The sequence below is a fragment of the Mesoplodon densirostris genome, chromosome 11, assembly GCF_025265405.1.
Source record: "Mesoplodon densirostris isolate mMesDen1 chromosome 11, mMesDen1 primary haplotype, whole genome shotgun sequence".
NCBI lineage: Eukaryota > Metazoa > Chordata > Mammalia > Artiodactyla > Ziphiidae > Mesoplodon > Mesoplodon densirostris.
In genome coordinates this window covers 44,554,227-44,576,612 of record NC_082671.1, presented here as the reverse complement: position 1 = coordinate 44,576,612, position 22,386 = coordinate 44,554,227, and the positions used below count along the sequence as shown (strand labels likewise).

General features: G+C 40.9%; 1 protein-coding gene across 2 annotated transcripts; it reads right to left on the bottom strand.

Annotated features, from left to right (window-relative positions):
* Nucleotides 1-269: 269 nt before the first annotated feature.
* NEMP1 (nuclear envelope integral membrane protein 1) lies at nucleotides 270-20,592 on the bottom strand. 2 transcript variants are annotated; one of them, XM_060113654.1, is made up of 9 exons: nucleotides 20,438-20,592; nucleotides 12,952-13,076; nucleotides 11,450-11,669; nucleotides 10,006-10,078; nucleotides 8,289-8,382; nucleotides 7,704-7,818; nucleotides 6,763-6,988; nucleotides 5,453-5,626; nucleotides 270-4,726 (listed from the first exon to the last, which is right to left on the bottom strand). In XM_060113654.1, exons 1-9 carry the CDS (start codon nucleotides 20,562-20,564, stop codon nucleotides 4,543-4,545), a joined length of 1,338 nt encoding a protein of 445 aa, XP_059969637.1. In that variant the 5' UTR covers nucleotides 20,565-20,592; the 3' UTR covers nucleotides 270-4,542. The 2 variants fall into 2 exon arrangements, with proteins under 2 accessions (XP_059969637.1, XP_059969638.1); XM_060113655.1 differs by lacking the exon at nucleotides 20,438-20,592 and adding an exon at nucleotides 20,192-20,309.
* Nucleotides 20,593-22,386: the final 1,794 nt, after the last annotated feature.

Below are 22,386 nucleotides of genomic sequence, written 5' to 3'. Positions count from 1 at the left end.
TTTTTTAAGTACATGTTCAGGGCTTCCCTGGTGGCGCAGTGGTTGAGAGTCCGCCTGCCGATGCAGGGGACACGGGCTCGTGTCCCGGTCTGTAAAGATCCCACATGCCGCAGATCGGCTGGGCCCGTGGGCCATGGCCGCTGAGTCTGCGCGTCCGGAGCCTGTGCTCCGCAACGGGAGAGGCCACAACAGCGAGAGGCCCGCGTACCGCAAAAAAAAAAAAAAAAGTACATGTTCATTAAGAGAAACCACTATATAGCCTATAAAACTTTATTAAAATTGGGATTACTTACAAACTTGTACAATAAAAATGAAAAAATATATAATAAGACGTCATTGTTTTTTCTTGCAGGAAAGAGTGAAAATGAGACCCATGGCAAAGAGTCATCCCTGATCATTTTGTTGCTTTCAAACATTCATGAACTTATTTTAAATATAAATGACAAATCTTTTAAAATAACACTAAGAAAAAAAAAAACCACTAAGGCATTACCCACAGGCTAAAACTTACCCAGTAACTCCCTATTTCACCATCAATTCTAGAAACTTGATAAAGGGAGGCAACTGCAGGCTGTAACAGTTCTAACACTCACATTATGAGCTATCTATTATGTTAATAAGAAAAGAATGTTGTCCATGCTGTAGAAAATTTCGGAGAAGGTGGTTTCACCATTTTCAAGTTATTGTCAAGAGTGTGAAAAGGAAGATGAGACACATGGGCGGGGGGTATGGGAGACAAAAGTCCTAAATTTGGGGATACTGTGTGCCACCCCCTTCCCCACTAAAGCTGTGTGTTGACACTGGTGTGAATCCGCTTTGTTTATTCCCAGCAGGCTCTGGCTCCCATCATATAAGGCACCAAACTCCCTTTTCAAGGTAATTAACTGTCTAGAATCCAACTCAATAGCAACTGAATCCATAAGCTAAGTTACCAAGAGATACCCCGGAACACCACTTTTTTGCTACATCAAAACATAAACAAAAGGTTTTAGGTGCATTTGCCTGTGCAATGGCTATTTTATGTTTATTACTTGGTTTCAGTGCCTATGTAACATGAAGGCATAATAAATCTGTCAAATTGTCCTCTCCTTGGTTCAGATAAAATTCCTGGCATTTCAATAATAGGTTATTATCTCTTATGTCAGACCTGAGTCCAAAGGAATATTAGAAGGACATTTAATTTCCTTTTCTCCTACTTCAACTTTCACTACTCAATTCAGAGAAAAGTTATGAGTACATAGCTAGGAACCATTTTTATGTAGGCATCCATCTGAGCCCATCGTTTTTTCTGGAACAACAAAAAGATTGAGGGCAATTGCATAATCCATTCCCAAGCCTTTTATGGATAGCAGGGCCTGGGGGAACTATCTGGCCTATTTGGGTCCTTTCATTCATCAACTCTCTATTGTATATGTAAAGTGGGGATTGAGTTGAAGGGAACAGTCAATGAAGAGGGCTAGGCCCTAAAATGGGATGTATTAGCACAAAATGGAACACTGGGACTCAAAGTCTATCATCAGCAAAATCCCGTAACTAACATAAAGGCCATGAATTTGGGGGAAGAAATAAACTAGTTTTGGTGGGATGAAGTGGCTGATAGGAATTTATTAGAAGATATCAAAGTTGCTAAATTTTCCTTATTATCAGTCATTGGTTCCATGGGTCTTCTGAAAGTGATCTGAGTGGGAAAGTGAAGGGGAAATGTTTTAGGCCAGTTGGCTCTTGTATTCCCATTAATGGGAGTCATGCTCTACACAACTTGGTCGGACCCATTAGGGACAATAGATTTCTGATGCTGATGGGACCCTGAGACCTAGGGCCAATTTACAGCTTGATATTTGCCGAGCAAGATGCTGACATGGCAGCAGACGTAGCTCCAATGTCCAGCTCACTCCACAGTTATCCCTTCAATCCTTCTTTGATGAGATCTGTCTGAGACGAGACTATGCTGAAACTGCAAGAGCTGTAACTGAAAATTAAGTGGGGGCTTCAAGTAGTGACTGAGCCAGCAGACTAAGTGGCCAAAAGGGAGACAAGAAGAGCTCCTAAAAAAGGTTTATGGAGTCAAGCAATCTCCAGGCGCACAGAGGCTCTGAAGCATCTGGGGCAGAGCCACACAGGAAGACAGGGCAAGGACACAGCACACCAGAGGCACCGTCCTTCACTGTCTGAGAGCAGCTCTCATGCTGCAGGACCCATTGTCATTGCCACTGCCTACAGCTCAGTTCTTCAACTACCAGACAGGGAGTAATAAACCGAGTTTGATTTTACTCATCCCAAATTCAAACACAGTGAGAAAAACTCATCTTGAGATGGAAACTGTATATCACAAGGGGTTTACTAGACAGAAAAAGACGAGAATCTTTCTCTACTTCACAATGCTTTCTTGCTGAAATAAAGACATGAGTCAGGAAAAGTCACACTGGAGGCAAGTAACCATGTCCCTAAGTAGTTATATGGGGAAGGCACCAAAGTCTCCAGGGAATCCAGAGACCATTTGTACAGCCGAATTATTTTTTCAAATCAGCTTAGGCTCAAATATGCTAAGTCTTGATTTCTATTAATGAGGCAAAAAATAGTAAATTTCAGAGGTCTTAACAGTTCTTTGTAGAGAGATAAAATGTTACCATGTACATAATTCACAAAGATAGAAAGGTTTCCTAATATAAAGCAACTTTAACCCATGGCATCTGTCCAAATACTGCTTATTTTTCACTTTCTGCTATATGTCTATTTGCTGCCAACTGAGGTAGTTGTCACTTTAGGACAGTTTAAAGCTGTGGGAAACACTGGCAGAAAAAAATCAACTGGCCACCTGGAGGGGAATCTCAGAACTGACATTCTGGAAGTCTGTAATGGAGTCCAGAACCTTTCAACATTATCTGTTCATGGCTGGTCTGAAGGAGTCATTACAGCTTTTTAAAAAATCATCTGCCTTCTCCATGATCATGGTAAGCCAGTCAGTCCAATGCTGTGCTCCTGCCGTTAGTGTCTATCTTCCTGAATAAAGTAATTATAGCTTTTTCCAAGGTACGAGGGTGAAGATCACAAAGACAGAACCAAGCGAATGACAGAGACTTGGGAATTTGCTCCCTCATAAATGGCACTGCTTGTTTATAAGGGTACTTTCCAATGGCAAAAGAAAGTGAAACCAATGCCACTGTAATAAAAGGCAGCATGAACCTCTGGTCAGAAATGGAATTGCAAATAAGTACAATAAGTTCATAGAAAAGTGCATCTGCTCCTGATGGCTGAACAAGCACCCAGAGGCATAAGGATTATCTGGAGGTCTATCTCCACAAGCACCCAGAGGCATAAGGATTATCTGGAGGTCTATCTCCTGACAATGCAAATTGCGGCAGCCACATAGCTACAACATGTATATTGTATCAAGAACCTTCATAGATAGTTTCAGGCTCACAAATCAGCCAGACTTCCGGTGTGGAGGGATACAGGTGGTACGGAAAGGCTGAAAAGAATAGGTAGAATGGGTAGACAAAGGAAGGGAAAGGAAAAAGAGATAGTTTCTTGATCCCACAGCAATTCAAAGATATGTGACCCGCTGACAGGAAAAATGGAGAACCTTAAAAAGCATTTAAATTCCCTAAATAAGATCACTCCTTCTAACCAGCAGAAACAATGCTATTATTAACCAAAGGGAAGAGAATATAAGAAATGAAACAAACTGAAATGTACATACTTCAGAGGTGAGGGAATAGACCCTTCCTGAAAGGGAAAATGGGGCAACGAGGACTTAGAAGGGAAGAATGCAAACTTATTTTTAAAATAGAATTGCAAGTTAAATATAATAAAAACCCCAACAGACCTCATCTACAGAAAGGCCTGCAGGCAGGACTTAGAATATCATAGGTATGAGAACTAATCCAAAGCTCAGCATAACACTCCTTGGGCTTTAATGGATAATCCATATTAATAAATACGTAGGGGCCTATGGGGCTTGTCACTCTGGAGCACTTGCTGGCTCTGGAACGAGTTTGTCACATTTTTAAAATGTATTCACTTAAAAAAAAAGACAGACAAATAATAATCTATTTTCCTCTTAAAACAGTTAAAACAAGGATTATGCTAAAGTCACTGAAATAAAAGCAGAAGTAAAAGAGGCTCAGATTTGTGGATTTGTCTCTGAAAGATGCAGCCTATAGTCTGAAAGCATTACTTCACATATAACAGTTATCACTTCTGAGTTTGAAATGCCATGACTGAATCAACTTTCAAAGAGGAGCTGGAATGCCATGCTAGCCGTGGCAATCCAGTTTCTTCGGAAATATAAAGGTGGGCTGAGAACTTAACCAATGGGACGTGTTGGGAATTAGTCACTACTTTATCCACTCTGCTTCCTCAGGACCCCAGAGACCACCAAGACCATTTCCAGAGGGAGGTCTACTCAGGCCTCTAGTTTCAGCGGGAGAATTTCAGCACTATCTCATCCAACTTCCAAGATTTGAGAAGCAATTGTGCAACACATGCAACCTGGATCATTGAGGTACCAAGCCAATCCACATAAAAATAACTGACAACCACCTAAGTCAAGAAGTTGTTCTGTTGTGTGATGGCGGGGTACCGAGAATCTGAGTCCTCCTCCTCAGAGGATGTTTCTTCATAGAGTTCATCCTGGGCAATAATGCTCTCTAACCCATACTCCTGCTCATGGACAGAAACCTCATTTGGTGTGAGGTGGAAAGATCCTTCCACAAAGTCAGCAAATCTGAAAAACAGAAGATAATACTCATTAGGAACCTGCCCTCTGTCCTGTTTTCTTTCAAAATAAGAACAAATTGAAACCCTTGATATGCTCTCAGCTCAAATTATATTGAGTCTAGCCAACACCCTTATCCTTACTCTGGCAGGTAAGTAGACTAAAGCAAGAAATAAGAAAAGGAAAGCTGGGATCATAGGCCAACATCTCCTGCAACCCCATCCTGCTTAATAAGCACTTTTAGTTATGGAAGTTTAGTTACCCTTTTTAGTTATGGAAGTGTTAAAGTTCCTTTAGTCATCCGTAATCCTGATAAGATTAAGGGGCATTATACATTTATTTGTGTTTATGGCCCTATAAACTTTATGCCATCAGGATTCCAAATTGAAACCCCACGTTTCCAAATAAAAGGGATCCCCTCTCCTAAAAAAAAAAAAAAATTAAAAAAACTCAAGAAATCAGTGCAAAACTATCAGAGGGGAAACTTAATATGGTACTAAAGTCTTCTCATCTCAATGCTAAAATCAAAGCTAGAGTAAATAGTTCTTTGAGGAATCGGAGAACAGGCTACTGCTTAACATGTGATATGAGTACCTTTCTCTTGACTACTCCTAGATGAACAAGGAAAACAAAGCCACAAATACAAAATGATTATAGAAGCATAATCTCTGCTAAAACTGAAGGTCACAATTACCCTGACAGACACTTGGCACTTCTGGCAAAGAGTTTATTTACCTTTTTGGAGACTGGATTCGAGAAACAGTCTTCCAAGCCGAGCAGTCTGGACTGTTGCAGTATTCTCTAAGCTCCTCTAAAGCCTTTCGGGTCTCTACCTCTCCTTGTATCCGATATTCTTCTTCTGTCAGAAGACGAGGGGGGACAGTCTTTTCTGTTGCATTACACATCTTTCTGTGCTCACCAAAATAACATCATGAATGATTAATCAGTAATCTACATCCACCCTTACGCCTAACTCCCTTCAGTGGGTCAAGCATACAGCAGAGAGCCTGAGCATTAAGAGTCACTGCTCCCACCTTTCTTCTACAGACATCTTTAGTTATAATGTACCCTTGACGTTAGACTATGAGTGACAAGTCAGAGTAGTCAATATTATTCATTAATGTGAACAAATTCACTTATTTTCCAATAAGTGACAGACAAAATATTTATTTCCCAATAAATGGAAAAACCACAAGAAATGATGGCATAAGACTGTGGTTCATTAACTTGGGTCCCCCCGAACTGACGGCATTACTTTGACTATCTGTAATAGAAAGAACATTGATAACCTCAGAACCTATGACCATTCCATAGTCACCATACAAAGTGACAACATGCTTTGAATTACACCTTAAACTAAGAATAGGACTCCCTGGGGGCTTCCCTGGTGGCGCAGTGGTTGAGAATCTGCCTGCCAGTGCAGGGGACACGGGTTCGAGCCCTGGTCTGGGAGGATCCCACGTGCCGCGGAGCAACTAGGCCCGTGAGCCACAACTACTGAGCCTGCGCGTCTGGAGCCTGTGCTCCGCAACAAGAGAGGCCGCGATAGTGAGAGGCCCGCGCACCGTGATGAAGAGTGGCCCCTGCTTGCCACAACTAGAGAAAGCCCTCACACAGAAACAAAGACCCAACACAGCCAAAAATAAATATAAAAATAAATAAATTTTTTTAAAAAAGACTGGGGAAAAAAAAAAGAATAGGACTCCCAGGGCAATCTGAGAGCCAGTGTGAAATAATCTGAAACCAGGTGACCTGAGGCATGCGGTATAAAAGTGATATACTTTGCACCACCTAGTGGTAACAAGAACACATGACACTTTACTAGATGTTTTTATTTTATATATAAAATAACCAGAATTTATAAATGCTATAAAAATGCCTACAGAGAATCTAAAAAGAAGGACTTGAAGGAAATAAAAGTGAAGCATAATACCATAAATTTGCATTAACAAAGAGGCTCCCAGGTCAACACCTCTGTCTCCTTTTGCTGCGACTGCATCCCACATTGCACGTTTCAGTACAAAGTTACACTGCCTTTCAGTCACCTGTAGGTGATGTACAGCCAGTGAATAGGGTACTCCAGGCTCTTAGTACACAGTGCAGTGATGATAATGGCAAGGGCAATGTGTGGTATCTGGATACCGGAATACATGAAACATAAGCCCATCAGCTGCAAGGTCCAAGTCAGCAGGTTGATACTTCGTTCATTCTCCAAGGGCCCATACTTGTAACAGACTGCAAAACTCATGAATCCAACTGCAAGGACATAGCCTATGAGAAGAGTTATCAGAAAACATTCTTTTTAATCTACAGTTGGTAAAAATAATCTGTGTGGGGAGCAGCAGTAAATTCACTATGTCGTGCCTAATGAACCAGGGAAATAGGTAAGATCTTTACTCAATTATTCACACTTTTTTCATTATTCATATATATTAATCTCTTTAAGCTTCTATCCTTTCTACTATCCTGAATTTATTTAATTCTCAAATGGAGAATTAAACCTACATGTTGAACAACTCTAAAATAGTCTGTTTAAAAAACCTAATATATGAAAATCCAGATTAATCTGCTCTCAAAGGATAGATTAAGAGTTACTATCTTTATAACCAAAAGATTCTCACTTTATAGATAAGGTTCACTGTAGAGTCCTTTACTTCTTAAGGTCCTCAAGTGTATTTAAAATATGATTATATTCATAAAGTCAATTTACGGCTTTTCAGAAAGATGCCTATTGTGTAAAGAGAGATGTACTTATAAACACCAACAAATTAAAGTCTTCTCCCTAGCAGCATCATTTTAATTTAAGAGGTGACAACTGTATAGAGGAGTTAGAAATAAGTAAAGAACTATGATTCTTACAAGTTAACAAAATGGCATAGACTATTAAACTCCTGTAATCAGTAAGCAAGCAACATCTTTTCATGATCAAATTAACTAAAACAGCCTATAAACATATAAAAAGTAAAGCAAAACCAACAACACTTACTTAAAAGATACTGCCAGTAACATCTCCAGATCTCTTGTAAATTTTTAAAAACTAGCTGAATGAGGTACAGAGAAAAGGACCAGCCTCCTACCAGGATAATGTAAATGGGACTTTTCTAGGAAAGAGTAGAAGTGAAAGCAAAAAGTTACTATGGGCTTTCCATACATAAAAGAAACAAAATAGAACTGTGATTAAAAAAAAAAAAATTCAACCTACTAAAAATGCACAAAACACATCTCTTAAAAAGATGTCCTTTATATTTTAAATGGTACAGTCTGCAAAGAAAACTGGGAAAATGAGATGCTAAATAACTTAAAAGCCTGGCTATATAATCTATGTAATTAACAAACAGGAAGAAGACTTTAATCCCCCCCACTGTATACAGGATTTCAAATAAAAAGGGAGAGATTGTATGTAATCAGGCTCCAAGTTTCATCATGGAAAGTACCTTTCTGAATCAAGGAAAGAGTAGGACATTTACTTATCAGCCATCAACGCAAATTTTCAGTGCTGTAAGATTATCCAAAAACAATCCTTCAACTATCCAAGCTCATTCTTACTGCATGTGAGGATTCTGCTCCTTACCTTGGGCATAAACTTGGACAGCATAAAAATGATGATTAGTAAAGAGGCTACAATTCCCACACTCATCCCAGTGGAATAGTAGAAGATTTGACTTCTGCAGAGAGAAAATTCATTTCATGACTACGTGTGTATTCTTCATATATAGCACTGTTCAAACTAGACAACTAACCCAGCCAAAAGATAGAAAAAAGGTACAAGGTGAGAGCAGGTATTTGCCCAACACTTGAGATGAGAAAACTGAAGAGACTAGTACAATGTAGTTGCTGCCAGATTATGAAGATTAGTATCAATAAGGGCCTCTCAAATATATCCCAGTAATAAACCTCTGCTTAGTCTCCCGCTCCCATCCCCAGTACCTCTCCCCACGCAATTTCTAATGAGAATCTTTCTTCTGGGAACTGCACAGCTTCTCTAGGGAGAAGGAATAGCCCCAGTAGACACTGGAAACTAGAACTGAACTGATTACCCAGAAGGATAAACCAAACACAGGGCATAGAACAGAGAGCTCCTATTCCTCTTCTAGGTTCTTTCTACCAGATATCCCTCCCTCACTTTGAGTTTCTCTCAGGATCCCCAAAATAAGGAACAACTTCCACCAACCTTGCTCCAGCTGAACTTCAATTGGTGAGCTTTCATTCACTATTCCACAAATATTCTCCTTGTGTTCAAAGTTAATGTTAATTCTACCTTTGTTCAATGTTTGTTATCTATATGTTTTCTTTATATTTGTACATGTCTATTTCATCTAACTAGTAGGTTCCTAAAGGCAGGAAATGAGTAAGTGGTTGATATTTGTTTCTTTACTTCTGAACAGCATGAAACTCATCAACACACAGCCCTGTAAAAATGAGGGCTAAACATTTCTAACGGTGGAAAGGGTGGTGCTGTATTGGCTAAATCCCATACATGATGGGTAACCTAATGGGGGAATTTCATTATTACCAATCTTATTAATACAAGAAGAAAATAATAATTATAACACATTATTTTTTTAAAATTATTGAAGCAGGCAATGGCCTAGCCATCCATAAAGGTCCTAGAAAAGGGAATGGCAGCACTTCAAGTCTTTATGATAAAAGTCAAGCAGGGTTGGGCTTCCCTGGTGGCGCAGTGGTTAAGAATCCGCCTGCCGGGCCTCCCTGGTGGCGCAAGTGGTTGAGAGTCCGCCTGCCGATGCAGGGGACACGGGTTCGTGCCCCAGTCTGGGAAGACCCCACATGCCGCGGAGCGGCTGGGCCCGTGAGCCATGGCCGCTGAGCCTGCGCGTCCGGAGCCTGTGCTCCGCAACGGGGGAGGCCACAACAGTGAGAGGCCCGCATACCGCAAAAAAAAAAAAAAAAAAAAGAATCCGCCTGCCAATGCAGGGGACACGGGTTCGAGCCCTGGTCCGGGAAGATCCCACATGCCGCGGAACAACTAAGCCTGTGCGCCACAACTACTGAGCCTGTGCTCTAGAGCCCACGAGCCATGACTACTGAGCCCATGTGCCACAACTACTGAAGCCCACAAACCTAGAGCCCATGCTCTGCAACAAGATAAGCCACCACAATGAGAAGCCCGCACACCGCAATGAAGAGTAGCCCCCACTCGCCGCAACTAGAGAAAGCTCGTGCGTAGCAGTGAAGGCCCAACGCAGCCAAGAATGAATAAAAAAAAAAAAAAGTCAAGCAGGGTACGTCTGAGCATCCTCATTCTGCCCTCTAGCCTTGGAACCTACCTGCTCAGCAAGTCACCACAAAAAAATAGAATAAGTCCAAGGAGAAAAATGAGGAAGAGTTTGGGGTCAAATCCTGAAATAAATAAAAGACTTCTGCTTAATAGGGGAACAAAACAATTTAAGGCATTATAGAATAAAAGACAATGTTGGCATCATTGGTCAGCTAATAAAATATATGCAAACAGCCCACCTAAACAGCATTTTAAATTCCACACAAAGCCTGGGCACCCTTCCAAAGAGAAAGTATAATTAGGTCTCTGTCTAACCTGTACTTCCCTCAAGAGTTTATTTTTATTTTGGCTTCTAAGCTAAGGCTAAAAGAAGCTAAGCTTTGCTTTGGATGGAGCCAGAGTGCCACCAGCACTTCCTGCAGTCGCCCACAAGGGGTCTCCACCACTCTGGTTTTCAGGCCTTAAGTCACACACGCTCGGATTCAGGTTAGCCCAGAACTTGGGGTCAGGGCCCTCTGCTGTTCTCTAACTGTTGATCTCTGCTTGACCACCACCACCACCTACTTCTCTTCACTACACAAGCACTGTGTTGGAAAAGCCTACACTCAAACATATCTCGCCCAGGACCGGGGGGCCCAAGCATAGCACCCCTTACTGGCATACCAGACACTCCCACAGCTTTCACATTCAAGAGCTCTGAGTCTAGGGGAAGTCCACAAACAGAACAGGAGTGAGAGGGATCAGTAAATGCAAAAGGAACACCAAAAAACAGGCTGATCCTGTTCAACCAAAGAACTGTGGAACCCTAGGACAGTTAGAAGGGCACAATGTATTTCGTAGCAAAACCCAGGAACATTTCTACTACTTACAACATTACTCTCCTAAGACAGTAGTTACCAAGGAGAGACCAAAAGTCACAGAGAATCCAACAGGATAATGATCCACTTCTTCTGTGAAACTTTCTCAGACACATTCAGAGAAGGGAAAACTCCCAATTAGACTGAATAAGCCTGAAACTGCAGTGATCTTCATATTTATTTATGGTTCCACATATATTCTTTTGCTTGTGAGGTATTCAGTTCTACCCTTCTTCAGTTTTTATTGTTAACCATTCATGTCTTCAGATGTAGACCTGTACATTTCAAGACATCTGTCTTTGTCTATAAGTGCCCAGAAGACAGGAATACATCTATCTTACTTTGAAGAATACTAGGCATATCAGCTCAGAGCCATTGGAAGTATTAGGAATACAAGTCTTCACAACTCCAGGTAAGGAAGTACTCAGAATGACTGTGGTAAAGTCTCAAATCTAGGCCTAAAAGGTTTTATGAGGGGTGGAGGCTCTCTGAACTGTTTGGAGCAGTGGTATATTCAGGTTATAATCAGAACCAAAATGGAGCTGTCCTGTGCTGACTTTTCTCACTAATTATACCCTCGAAAGCTCAGTCCCTTCTCACCATAGAATCCATCAGAAAAACAGAGGTAAGACTTACTCCGGGTCACAGTGACACTGTACTTGGTGTCTTCTTCTATAATCTCAACTTTGAGGCAGGTTTTTGTGCTGTATAGACCCACGTTAACATAGGTGTCATTCAATTTCTCTTTTAAAAAGGAGGAAAAAAAGTTCCAGATACTAAACTGCTCTAGCTCCTTCAGTTTCTCCTCATTCTCCACCTGGGTGACTCGGACCAGTTTGGAACTATTTACCCGAATCTGTAACACAAGTAAAATCGGGATGAGAAAGAAGAAAGTAGGAATTTAAAATTTTCACAAATATAATTAAAAAAAAAAACCTTTAGAGTAAATAACTAAATCAATAATGGCACCAGCTTTCCACAGGCTTATGAGAAATACAGAGGTACAGCAGATAAAAGATAACTGGGCAAATAACACTGCACATGGTACAGAGAGGCAGCTGTTAGAATGTTTTATTGTTAACATGATATGAATCTAGTATTAGGCCAGAAAAAAAGGGGGAAAAAAAGACTTCCAAGCTGAAAGAGTTACCAATACAGCTATTTATGAGATATCATACAAAGCAAGGGTCTAGACTATTAAGAAAACTGCCAGGCATAAACATAGGGGGAAAAAAAGACTTCCAAGGGGGAAGAGTTACCAATACAGCTATTTATGAGATATCATACAAAGCAAGGGTCTAGACTATTAAGAAAACTGCCAGGCATAAACAGCACCAAAAATGTTTCCCATAATGACAAGCTGAAAAGTTCAACCCTTTGTCACAAATCACTGATTATGGGTAAATGTTGGTTATAATGTGCTCCAGATGGAATATGATCTTTATATCAGACAATGAAAAAAGAGAATTTTTTTTAAAAACCCACGAGCCCACCCTTATGTTTTTGATGTGAACAAATCCCTTATCAGCAACTATGCTTACAGCAGCAGAAACATTTCCAAAGGACTCATTTTGTTCAATCACTACAGCCAGACACTCTGGCTCAAGAGTGTCATGAAATAAATGAGACCAAAGTCATTCTATCAAGGGGAAACTTCAGCTCAGGGCATTTATGCGACACCTTGTGTAGAATCAAAATAGAATAGGAGCAGCAAGGCGAGAGTTTACATCCTGATAGGCACGCAACAGTTTCCAGCCCAAAGAAGGCCTAAGACCTTTAAAAAGAAAGAGAGGTGTATGTGTGTGTGTGTGTGTCTATGAGTGTAAAAGGAGTGAGGGGAAGAGAAGGAAGTAGTCTCTTGGGGAAAAGGAGGAAGTTTATCTCAGGCCACTTAAAGAAACAGAGAGAGGAACACAAAATAGGCATAAATGCTTTACTGATGAAAACACTGATGAGATTAAGAATAATCATAATCTTATCAAGGTTGTTAATTTTATACATACATATATATATATATACATATATATATATTTTTTTAACTGCATGTGAGAAGGGAAGAAAGTGTCAGTGTACTCACTAATCACAGACAGACAGATATTCACAGAAACTGCCCTTGCCAGGAGCCTCCAAATCATTACCTGTATCTGTGTCCATATATCATGCCACTTTGGGATAAGCACATTTTTATAACAGGATTGTTGACTGGTATTCATATAATAAACTCTGGATTCCTGAAGCATGACCACGTTTAAATCAATTCCGGCTTTATGCAAAGAAAGAAAATAACAAGTAAGTATAATAATAGAAAAAGCTAATAACTATAACTCATTTCATAAAAAGAATTAATCTGACCACTTTCTTAAAGCTGGGGTTAAAAATATCAGCGACTAAGACACAAAGAAGAAAACTGAGATGAGAGAAGAAATAAGGCAGTCTTATTTCTGTCAAATGTAATTATTTAAATATTACAAACAGTCACTAATCCAGGATAAGTAATAATAAAAGCCACTATTATGTGTTTATTAAGACAGACAGTACGTTGTCTGTCTCATTTAACCCTCCCAACAATGCTGTGAGGTTGGCACTCTCATAACCCCCATTTTACAAATGAGGAAACTGATGTTTAGGAAAGATGAAGTAATTTGTCCAAAGTCACACAGCTAGTAAATAGCTTAACTGAGATTCACACCCAGGTCCTGTTTCTCTTATAAAGGCATAGCTAAAGTAACCCCATCTGGTGACTTTCTCTATCCATATCCTGAGTAGGATGAACAGAATTAGCAACATTTTTTGTATTTAGAGTACTTTAAGCAGATACTAAAAGACTGCAAAGTTGCTTTTTTCCAGCTGTTTTGTTTCATTCAAGTTTTAAGAGCAGCCAATGAACATATGCAGTCCCTCTGATTTTACCAAAACGGATCTCCTCTCAGGAATTTATATTCAATCTCAGCTAATTTAAGGTTTACAAGTGACCATTATCATATCTTCCCACCCAAGCTTGCACAAGCTACCTTCTTTACCACAAAACTTTTCAATATCTTCTTCCTTGCTCTACACTGTACTTACCAACTCATTTAGTGCTACTCTAAGGGGAAATTTAGTTAACTCTTTGGTTCTTAGTATAAAGGTGGGTAGATTTAAATAAACAAAACACCCCAAAACACAAAAACCTCAAACAAACCTTAGAAAGCCAAAGTTACACACACAAAAAAGGCAATGACACCCATCAGTTCAAAATGGTTTTAGAGTGAAGCTCACACTAATTTTGAAGTTAAATTCGGTCTTAAACCTAAATGTTAAGAACGAAAACTACAAAACTCTTAGAAAAAGAAAACAGGTGTGTAAACCTTTGTGACCTTGGACTAGACAATGGTTTCAAAATTTTTTAACTTTTGTGTTTCAGTGGCGACTATCAAGAAAGTGAAAAGATGGGCTTCCCTGGTGGCGCAGTGGTTGAGAGTCCGCCTGCCGATGCAGGAGACACGGGTTTGTGCCCCGGTCCAGGAAGATCCCACATGCTGTGTGGAGCGGCTGGGCCCGTGAGCCATGGCCGCTGAGCCTGCGCGTCCGGAGCCTGTGCTCCGCAACGGGAGAGGCCGCAACAGTGAGAGGCCCGCGTATTGAAAAAAAAAAAAAAAAAAAAAAAAAAGAAAGTGAATAGATGACCCACAAAGTGGGAGGAAATATTTGCAAATCATATATCTGATAAGGGTCTAATATCCAGAATATATAAAGAACTACTACAATTCAACAATAAAAAGAGAAATAACCCAATTTTTAGAATGCATAAAGGATTTGAATAGACATTTCTCCAAAGAAGATATACAAATGGCCAATAAGCACAATGAAAAGAGATTCAACATCATTAGCCATTATGGAAATGCAAGTCAAAACCACAATGAAATACCACTTCATATTCATTAGGACAGCTATAATCAAAAAGAGGACAATAACCACGTGTTGGCAAGGACGTGCAGAAACTGGAACCCTCATACATTGCTGGTGGGAATGTAAAATGGTACAGTCTCTCTGGAAAACAGCTTGGCAGTTCCTCAAAAACTAAAACACAATTATTATATGACATAGCAATTCCACTCCTATGTATACACCCAAGAGAAGTGAAAACATGTTCACACCAAAACCTGTACACAAATGTTCACTGCAGCAACATCCATAATAACCAAAAAGTGGAAACACCCCAAATGTCCATCAGCTGATCAATGGATAAGCAAAATGTGGTATTATTCATACAATGGAATACTATTCGGCCATAAAAAGAAGTACTGATACATACTACAACATGAACCTTAAAAACGTTATGTTGAATGAAAGCCAGTCAAGAAAAAGTCCACATATTAAATGATTCCATTTATATAAATATCCAGAATAAGCAAATAAGCAGAAAGCAGATTAGTGGTTGTCAGGGGCTAGGAGAAGGGAATGGGGAGAGACCTTTAAGGGGTATGGGGCCTCATTTTGGAGTAATAAAAATATTCTAGGGGGCTTCCCTGGTGGCGCAGTGGTTGAGAGTCCGCCTGCCGATGCAGGGGACACGGGTTCGAGCCCTGGTCCTGGAAGATCCCACATGCTGTGGAGCAACTAAGCCCGTGCGCCACAACTACTGAAGCCTGTGTGCCACAACTACCGAAGCCTGTGCGCCTAGAGCCCATTCTCCGCAACGAGAAGCCTCCGCAATAAGCCCTCGCACCGCAACGAAGAGTAGCCCCCACTTGCAGCAACTAGAGAAAGCCCGCGCACAGCAACGAAGACCCAACGCAGCCAATCAATCAATCAAATCTATTTTTAAAAATTCTGTAATTAGTCAGTGGTGATGGTTGTACAATACTGTGAATACAGCTGCCCCATGAACAACCATGGTTAGGGATGCCACCTCTCTGCTCAGTCAAAAATCAGCATATAACTTTAGTTAGCCCTCTGGATCCACAGTTCCTCATCTGTGGATTCAACCAACCAAAGATCAGGTAGTATTATAGTATGTATTTATTGAAAATAAAAATCCATGTATAAGTGAACCCATGCAATTCAAATCCGTGTTGTTCAAGGATCAACTGTATACTGAAGACCAATGAAAGGGTGGATTTTATGGTATGTGAATTATATCTCAATATTTTAAAATTCAGTCTTGATATTGTAGGGGAGGAAAAGTTTTCCTTGACCCTCTTGGGTCCCTGGCTGGGTCCAAAAATTAAACTGACAAAGACATATTAACAGGAGAAAAGCATACAAATTTATTTCATATCTTTTATGTGACATGAAAACCTCTAAGGAAATAAAGACCCAAAGAAACAGACCCACGTACTTTTATGCTAGGTTTGACGAAAAGTGGACATTCGCAGAGGAATGATAGGTTGAGTATGAGGTAAGTGTAGTAAACTGGGGGAAACTGAGCAAGGCCTGTTTATTAGGATTCTTCTTCATGCCCCTTTGTCTTCGAAGATAAGGATGCTCCTTTCCTCCAGGTATAGGGAGGACACCTCTCACATGAGGATTTTATGGCCTATTTCAAGGAAGGAGGGCAAAGTGCGGGAGGTCAGAGTGACTTTTCAGCTTCGCTGTTTTCTCTACGGCTTAAAATATTCAATATGCCAAGGTGCCATATTTTGGAGTAGTATGTCTTGAATCTCATCTATCAATCTCTCACTTTTAATTCAATAGTAATTTGGATTTCCTCCAAGCCTATTTTTCATAAAATGAAACCCTTTCAAAATCCTATTGACATTTGTTTCACTAGCAAGCCCAAATATACTGAAAGAACACCCACTCACAAATATGGATCAAGAGTTTATTTTCTTCTTGAGATTGTAAGAGAGTAAGATTATGTGAAGCTTAAAACTAGTGTATTTACAAATAAATTGAAAAAAACCCGAGTCACACTTTATTAACTCCTTCTCTCCCACAGCACCAAGTAATATAACACAACATCTCTTTAAGCCCATTATTATTTTCAAGAGGGTAGTAAGATACAAATAATAGGTCAATAGCACAGGAGATTTGAAAAACTTAATGCCAAGAAAAGACATCAGTATTTTTAAACCAATTTTAAAATTCTTCAATGTCATTTTCCTAAAGAAATAAAACTTTTATAAAAAGCAACATTTTGGGGGTAATTCCCTGGCAGTCCAGTGGTTAGGACTCCCGTGCTTCCACTGTAGGGGGCATAGGTTCTATCCCTGGTCAGGGAACTAAGATCTCACGGAAAAATAAATAAATAATTTAACAAGCAACATTTTCTTAAACCTAGTTCTTCCTTTTCCCAAGTTCCACAGCATTCAAAGGAAAGCACTGTAAATAAACAAAGAAACCTCTCTAGAACAGCAACCTCCTACAGAAATCAGCACCTTGGCCAGCCATATCTTTGGAAATTCATTGAGAGGGAAAATACACCAAATCAGCCTAAGGGGATAATCTGTGGAAACAATCACCACTCTAGCTATAGCTTAAATTATTAGAAAAACATAGAACTAAACCAATTACCTTAAATATATACAAGCTGTCAAAATGCTCATGTTACAATCTTGTGCTTCCCATAGCAAAAGGACATACACAACACTTTCCTTCCCCTCCCCAAAGTGAGTTAGCCAGCATGTTAAAAAGCAGAATGAATTAAACATTTAAAAAATGCCTTCTGAGCCCAAAGATCTAGTTCTTCTTGGAAAATGCCTCCTTGGAATTTAGTGAATCACAACTTGCTTATTGTATTTACCCATAAACCAGCTACTTAAAAGTTAGTAACTTCGTATTTACTTATATTCATCAATCAACAACACTGATCATTTAACATCTACTGGTAGAAGGTAATGAAAATGATTCACAGTATGTGAGGACCAGAAAAGACCCTAAAAATTTACGAATAACCACCTCTTCTAATTCTTAAATAGCCTCTATTCATTTCTGTCAAGAGGTAATCCAGTTCATACTTAAAAGCATCTTAAAATGCTCCTTAAAAACTAGCATCTTAAATTAGTGGGCTTAGCAAAGGATTATTCAATGTGATGCTGGTACAACTGACTGGTTATTTGGAAAATAAAATCTATCTAGATACTCACCTCACACCAAATACTAACATTAACCGTTGATTAAAAAGTAAAATGAAAAATAATTAAATTGTACCACAAAATATACATATATAAAAATTTAATTTTGGAGGACTTTTCAAGTACAAAAGCAATGGAAATAAATCTAAAGAATAAAATCAAGTGATCACATAAAAAATATAAATCTTCTATTTAAAAAGATAAAAGGGGCAAACAAATTAAAGTTCTGTAATAAATAATAAACAAATAGGGCTTCCCTGGTGGCGCAGTGGTTGAGAGTCTGCCTGCCGATGCAGGGGACACGGGTTTGTGCCCCAGTCCGGGAAGATCCCACATGCCGCGGAGCGGCTGGGCCCGTGAGCCACGGCCACTGAGCCTGCACATCCGGAGCCTGTGCTCCGCAACGGGAGAGGCCACAACAGTGAGAGGCCCGCGTACCACACAAAAAAAATAATAAATAATAATAATAATAATAAACAAATAGATTATAAAAATATACATCCTTAATATATTAAAAAGTTCATCAACTGACTTTAAAAGTACACAAACATCCCAATAAACAGTAATCACAATAAATAGGCCAAGAGCAAAGGACACTCTCCAAAAAATGTAAACTCTAAACAGAAAATTAAATAACTAATGAATATTTGAAAGATGCTTCCTCACAAATAACGCAAGAAATGCAAAGTAAATTAAGATGCCACTTTCAATCTATCAAATTAGCAAAGGTGTTTCTGTCTGGAATATCCAATGCTGGCAAGGGTATGGGTCACAAGCAAATATAGCTGATAATCGTATAAACCGGCACACCTTTTCAGAAAAATATTTTAGCAAGATGTTTCAAGGGTCTTAAATATATTTTAGCTTTCGATTGAATAAATCCATTTCTGAGAATCTATCCTAAAAAAAAAAAATCTGTCCACAGGATGAAAGTAAAAATAACATTTATGAAGAATTTTAAATGACATAGGAAAATGTTTATGCTACAAAACCAAATGAGAAAACTATCTCTGGCAGCAACTGGTGGCCTCCAGGGAAGAGAAGTGAAGTGCTGACAGGTTTATGAATATATTATCAATTCAAAATAAAATTTTAATTAAAAACACGTGGAAACAGACCAGAAGAAAGTGTGCTTTAACGGACTGCCTCTGAATGGAACAAACAGTGAGTGATTTTCTACTTCCTTATACTTAATTGTACTTGCCAAATGGCTAAAAGAACTCCCTGCCTTTTGAAGTACTCCATTCTCTCTTTAGGTAGCTCTCACTTTTAGAAGGTTCTACTCTATTACATGATTGTCTCTTTGTAGCTGCCACCTACATGATCTATTAGGCCACAAAGAACACGTATCCCAAGTTTACCCTTCTCCAAGCCAAAAAGTCCCCATTCCTCTCCTTATTAAAGAAACTTTGAGCCTGCTGATTGAGCACGGACTACGTAGAAGCATTTTGATATAAATATTATCTTTCATTTCCACAATACACAGCCTCTAAGGTTAAACATCTGGTCAAAGTTCATTCAGATCATATGTAGCCCTTCAAATGTTACTCTGGGCCCTGCCCCTGGAAAAGTACCTTCTTGGTTACCTACTCCCCTCTCCCTATAAAAACCGTTTCAGAAGGACGCTGCAGTTTGAAACTAGTTCTATGGATGCTGAGATAACCTTAAAGCTGCAGCTAAGGATAATCATAAGTGACAGCAAGAGATAGGCAGCAAACGACGGAAGAGGTGAAAGAGCATATGTGTTTACAGGATACGATTCTCCTTAACCCCATGAGTCTCTACTCCTCCAGTGGAAGCTTGGAAACATCACTTATCTTTCTGTTGTGCATTTAACAAGGGTAGAAGGAGGTTTTTTACAAACACTCTAGGTTTTCTGAATTAGAACGGAAAAGGAAAACAATTTCATCCCAGTCCAGAGCCAATTATGCAGTAGCAGGCATCAAGAACGTTTGCTTGAGGAATGAATAAATTTCCAAAAGAAAACTACTCGATGCTGACTAGCGTTTTTGGAAACGGGAATTTAACGGCTCCAGGTCGGTTCTACAGGGCCGGTTGGAGCCAGGATCTTACAAGGGCATAAGATACTGAAATAGATCACTGCATTTCAGTGAACTATAATTATCTGTTCAGCCACCCATGCCTGACAGCAAACGCTCAGGTGTTGCTAATTTTCTGAATGAACGGGATGCTCCCTTCCCAGTGGCAGCTCTGCCTGTCCATTCGGTCCTCGGGTCACCTTCCTTTTAACAAACAAACAAACAAACAAAAAAAATCGAGGAGGCCCATGCAGCAGGACGCTGTCCCCAGGACCGCTTCTCACCCAGTGCAGGCCTCCCCGTCTCCGCCAAAAGGGCTTCAAGCTCCTCCCCACTCTGGGTAGCTCCCGCAGGCCACCCCAGGGCCCTGGTCCCTCAGTGCCGGCGCCCATTCGCCAAGGATGAAGCTTCTTCCTTCGCACCACGCCCGCGCCCATCAGAATAACGGCCCACGCCCTGGGGACGCTCCCCACTTTTCTAAATATAACCCCTCGGCACCCGCCCCCTCGGCTGCTGCTGCCGGGCGGTACCTGAGCCGCAGACCAAGCAGCCGGAGAGGACCAGGAGCAGTCGCACTGCACCACCGCCCCCGGCCCCCCAGCTCCAGGGCCCGGCACCAACTGCAGATAAGACCGCCACTTTCATTCCTCCCGCCATGGTCTCCTCACGCCACCTCCTCCTCACTTGCCTCTCCCCGGCAACCAAGCCGGAACTGGCAGGCCCAGCAGCCTATCCGCTACAAGACCCGCCCCCTACCAACCAATCGGACGGGCGGGGCTTCGGGCATTCAGTCCTTTATGGACCCTATAGTCCCGCCTCTTAGCAACTGATGCGCGAGGGCGGAAAGAAGCAGCTTTCAGCCTATTAGAAAACTGGTTCTCATATTAGCAATGGCGACAGGAAGGTCCCACCCCTTAACAACATGCTTCCGTCTCCAGTTTATTTACAACTGGCGCGATTGATGGTAAGCTTAACCAATAGAAAATCAAAATGGGCGAGCCTTTTTTTTTACCAAACTCGGTATTTCCATCGAAATTGGCTCAGGTTCCCTGTTTCCTTTCTTTCCTTTTCACCACGATCTGTCACTGTGGGAAACTTAAGACATTGTGTCCTCCAAAATCCTAAATGATTTAGAAGGGAAGTAACAAAAAACTGTGTTGACAGTTTTATAAGGAATAAACATTAACGTTTAAAAATGTGGTCATATGGGGCTTCCCTGGTGGCGCAGTGGTTGAGGATCCGCCTGTCAGTTCACGGAACACGGGTTCGATCCCTGGTCCGGGAAGATCCCACATGCCGTGGAGCAACTAAGCCCGTGCGCCACAACTACTGAGCCTGCGCTCTAGAGCCCGTGAGCCACAACTACTGAGCCCACATGCTGCAACTACTGAAGCCCACGCGTCTAGAGCCCATGCTCTGCAGCTAAGAGAAGCCACCGCAATGAGAAGCCCGCACACTGCAATTAAGAGTAGCCCCCGTGGGCTTCCCTGGTGGCGCAGTGGTTGAGAAAATGCCTGCCAATGCAGGGGACACGGGTTCAAGCCCTGGTCTGGGAAGATCCCACGTGCCACAGAGCGACTAGGCCCGTGAGCCACAACTACTGAGCCTGCGCGTCTGGAGCCTGTGCCCCGCAACAAGAGAGGCCGCGACAGTGAAAGGCCCGCGCACCGCGATGAAGAGTGGCCCCCGCTTGCCGCAACTAGAGAAAGCCCTTGCACAGAAATACAGACCCAACACAGCAATAAATAAATAAAAAGCAGTTTCTTTAAAAAAAAAAAAAAAAAAGAGTAGCCCCTGTTTGCCGCAATTAGAGAAAGCCCGCGCAGCAACGAAGACCCAACACAGCCAAAATAAATAAATAAATTTAAAAATGTGGTCATAGGGTAGTTTTTGTTGGAAGCAAAATGCATGTGAAGATTGAGAAACTTTTTTATTCCTCACAACATCCTGTGAGATAAATAACTTCATTTATGAAGAAGCCAAAGCTAAGACAGGCAAAGGAACCTGCCTAAGATTGCATAGTTCGTTGGGCTGGGCTGTGGTTCCAACCCAAGTCTTACCCCAAAGCCTGGGTTCTTTCTATGCATCAGGTGCTTCCCATTAAATGACTTACATAGTGAGGGCCTAGCAGAATGCCTAGCACATAACAGGTGTTCAGTAAATGTTAGTCAAAATTGAAGCATCTTATTTTTTAGAGGATCTGATAGTGGTGGGTAGGAATACTAGAGATAATGGAGGCTAGTGAGTTAAGGGGGAAGTCACGGAAGGAGGTTACTGCTGGGGAAGGTTCAAGCTTTCAAAACAAGGGATTTTTTTAAGAGTCAAAATGGGGCTGAGCCATGGGCAAGAGAAGGAATTTCATTCTCAGAAAAGTCAAGGCCACCCCTGGCTGCAGTGGTCATCCTATGTCTCTCATATACATACACCACACACTCCCCAGCTGACCTAAAGAGGTCAGTTATCAACAATAATTAAGCTC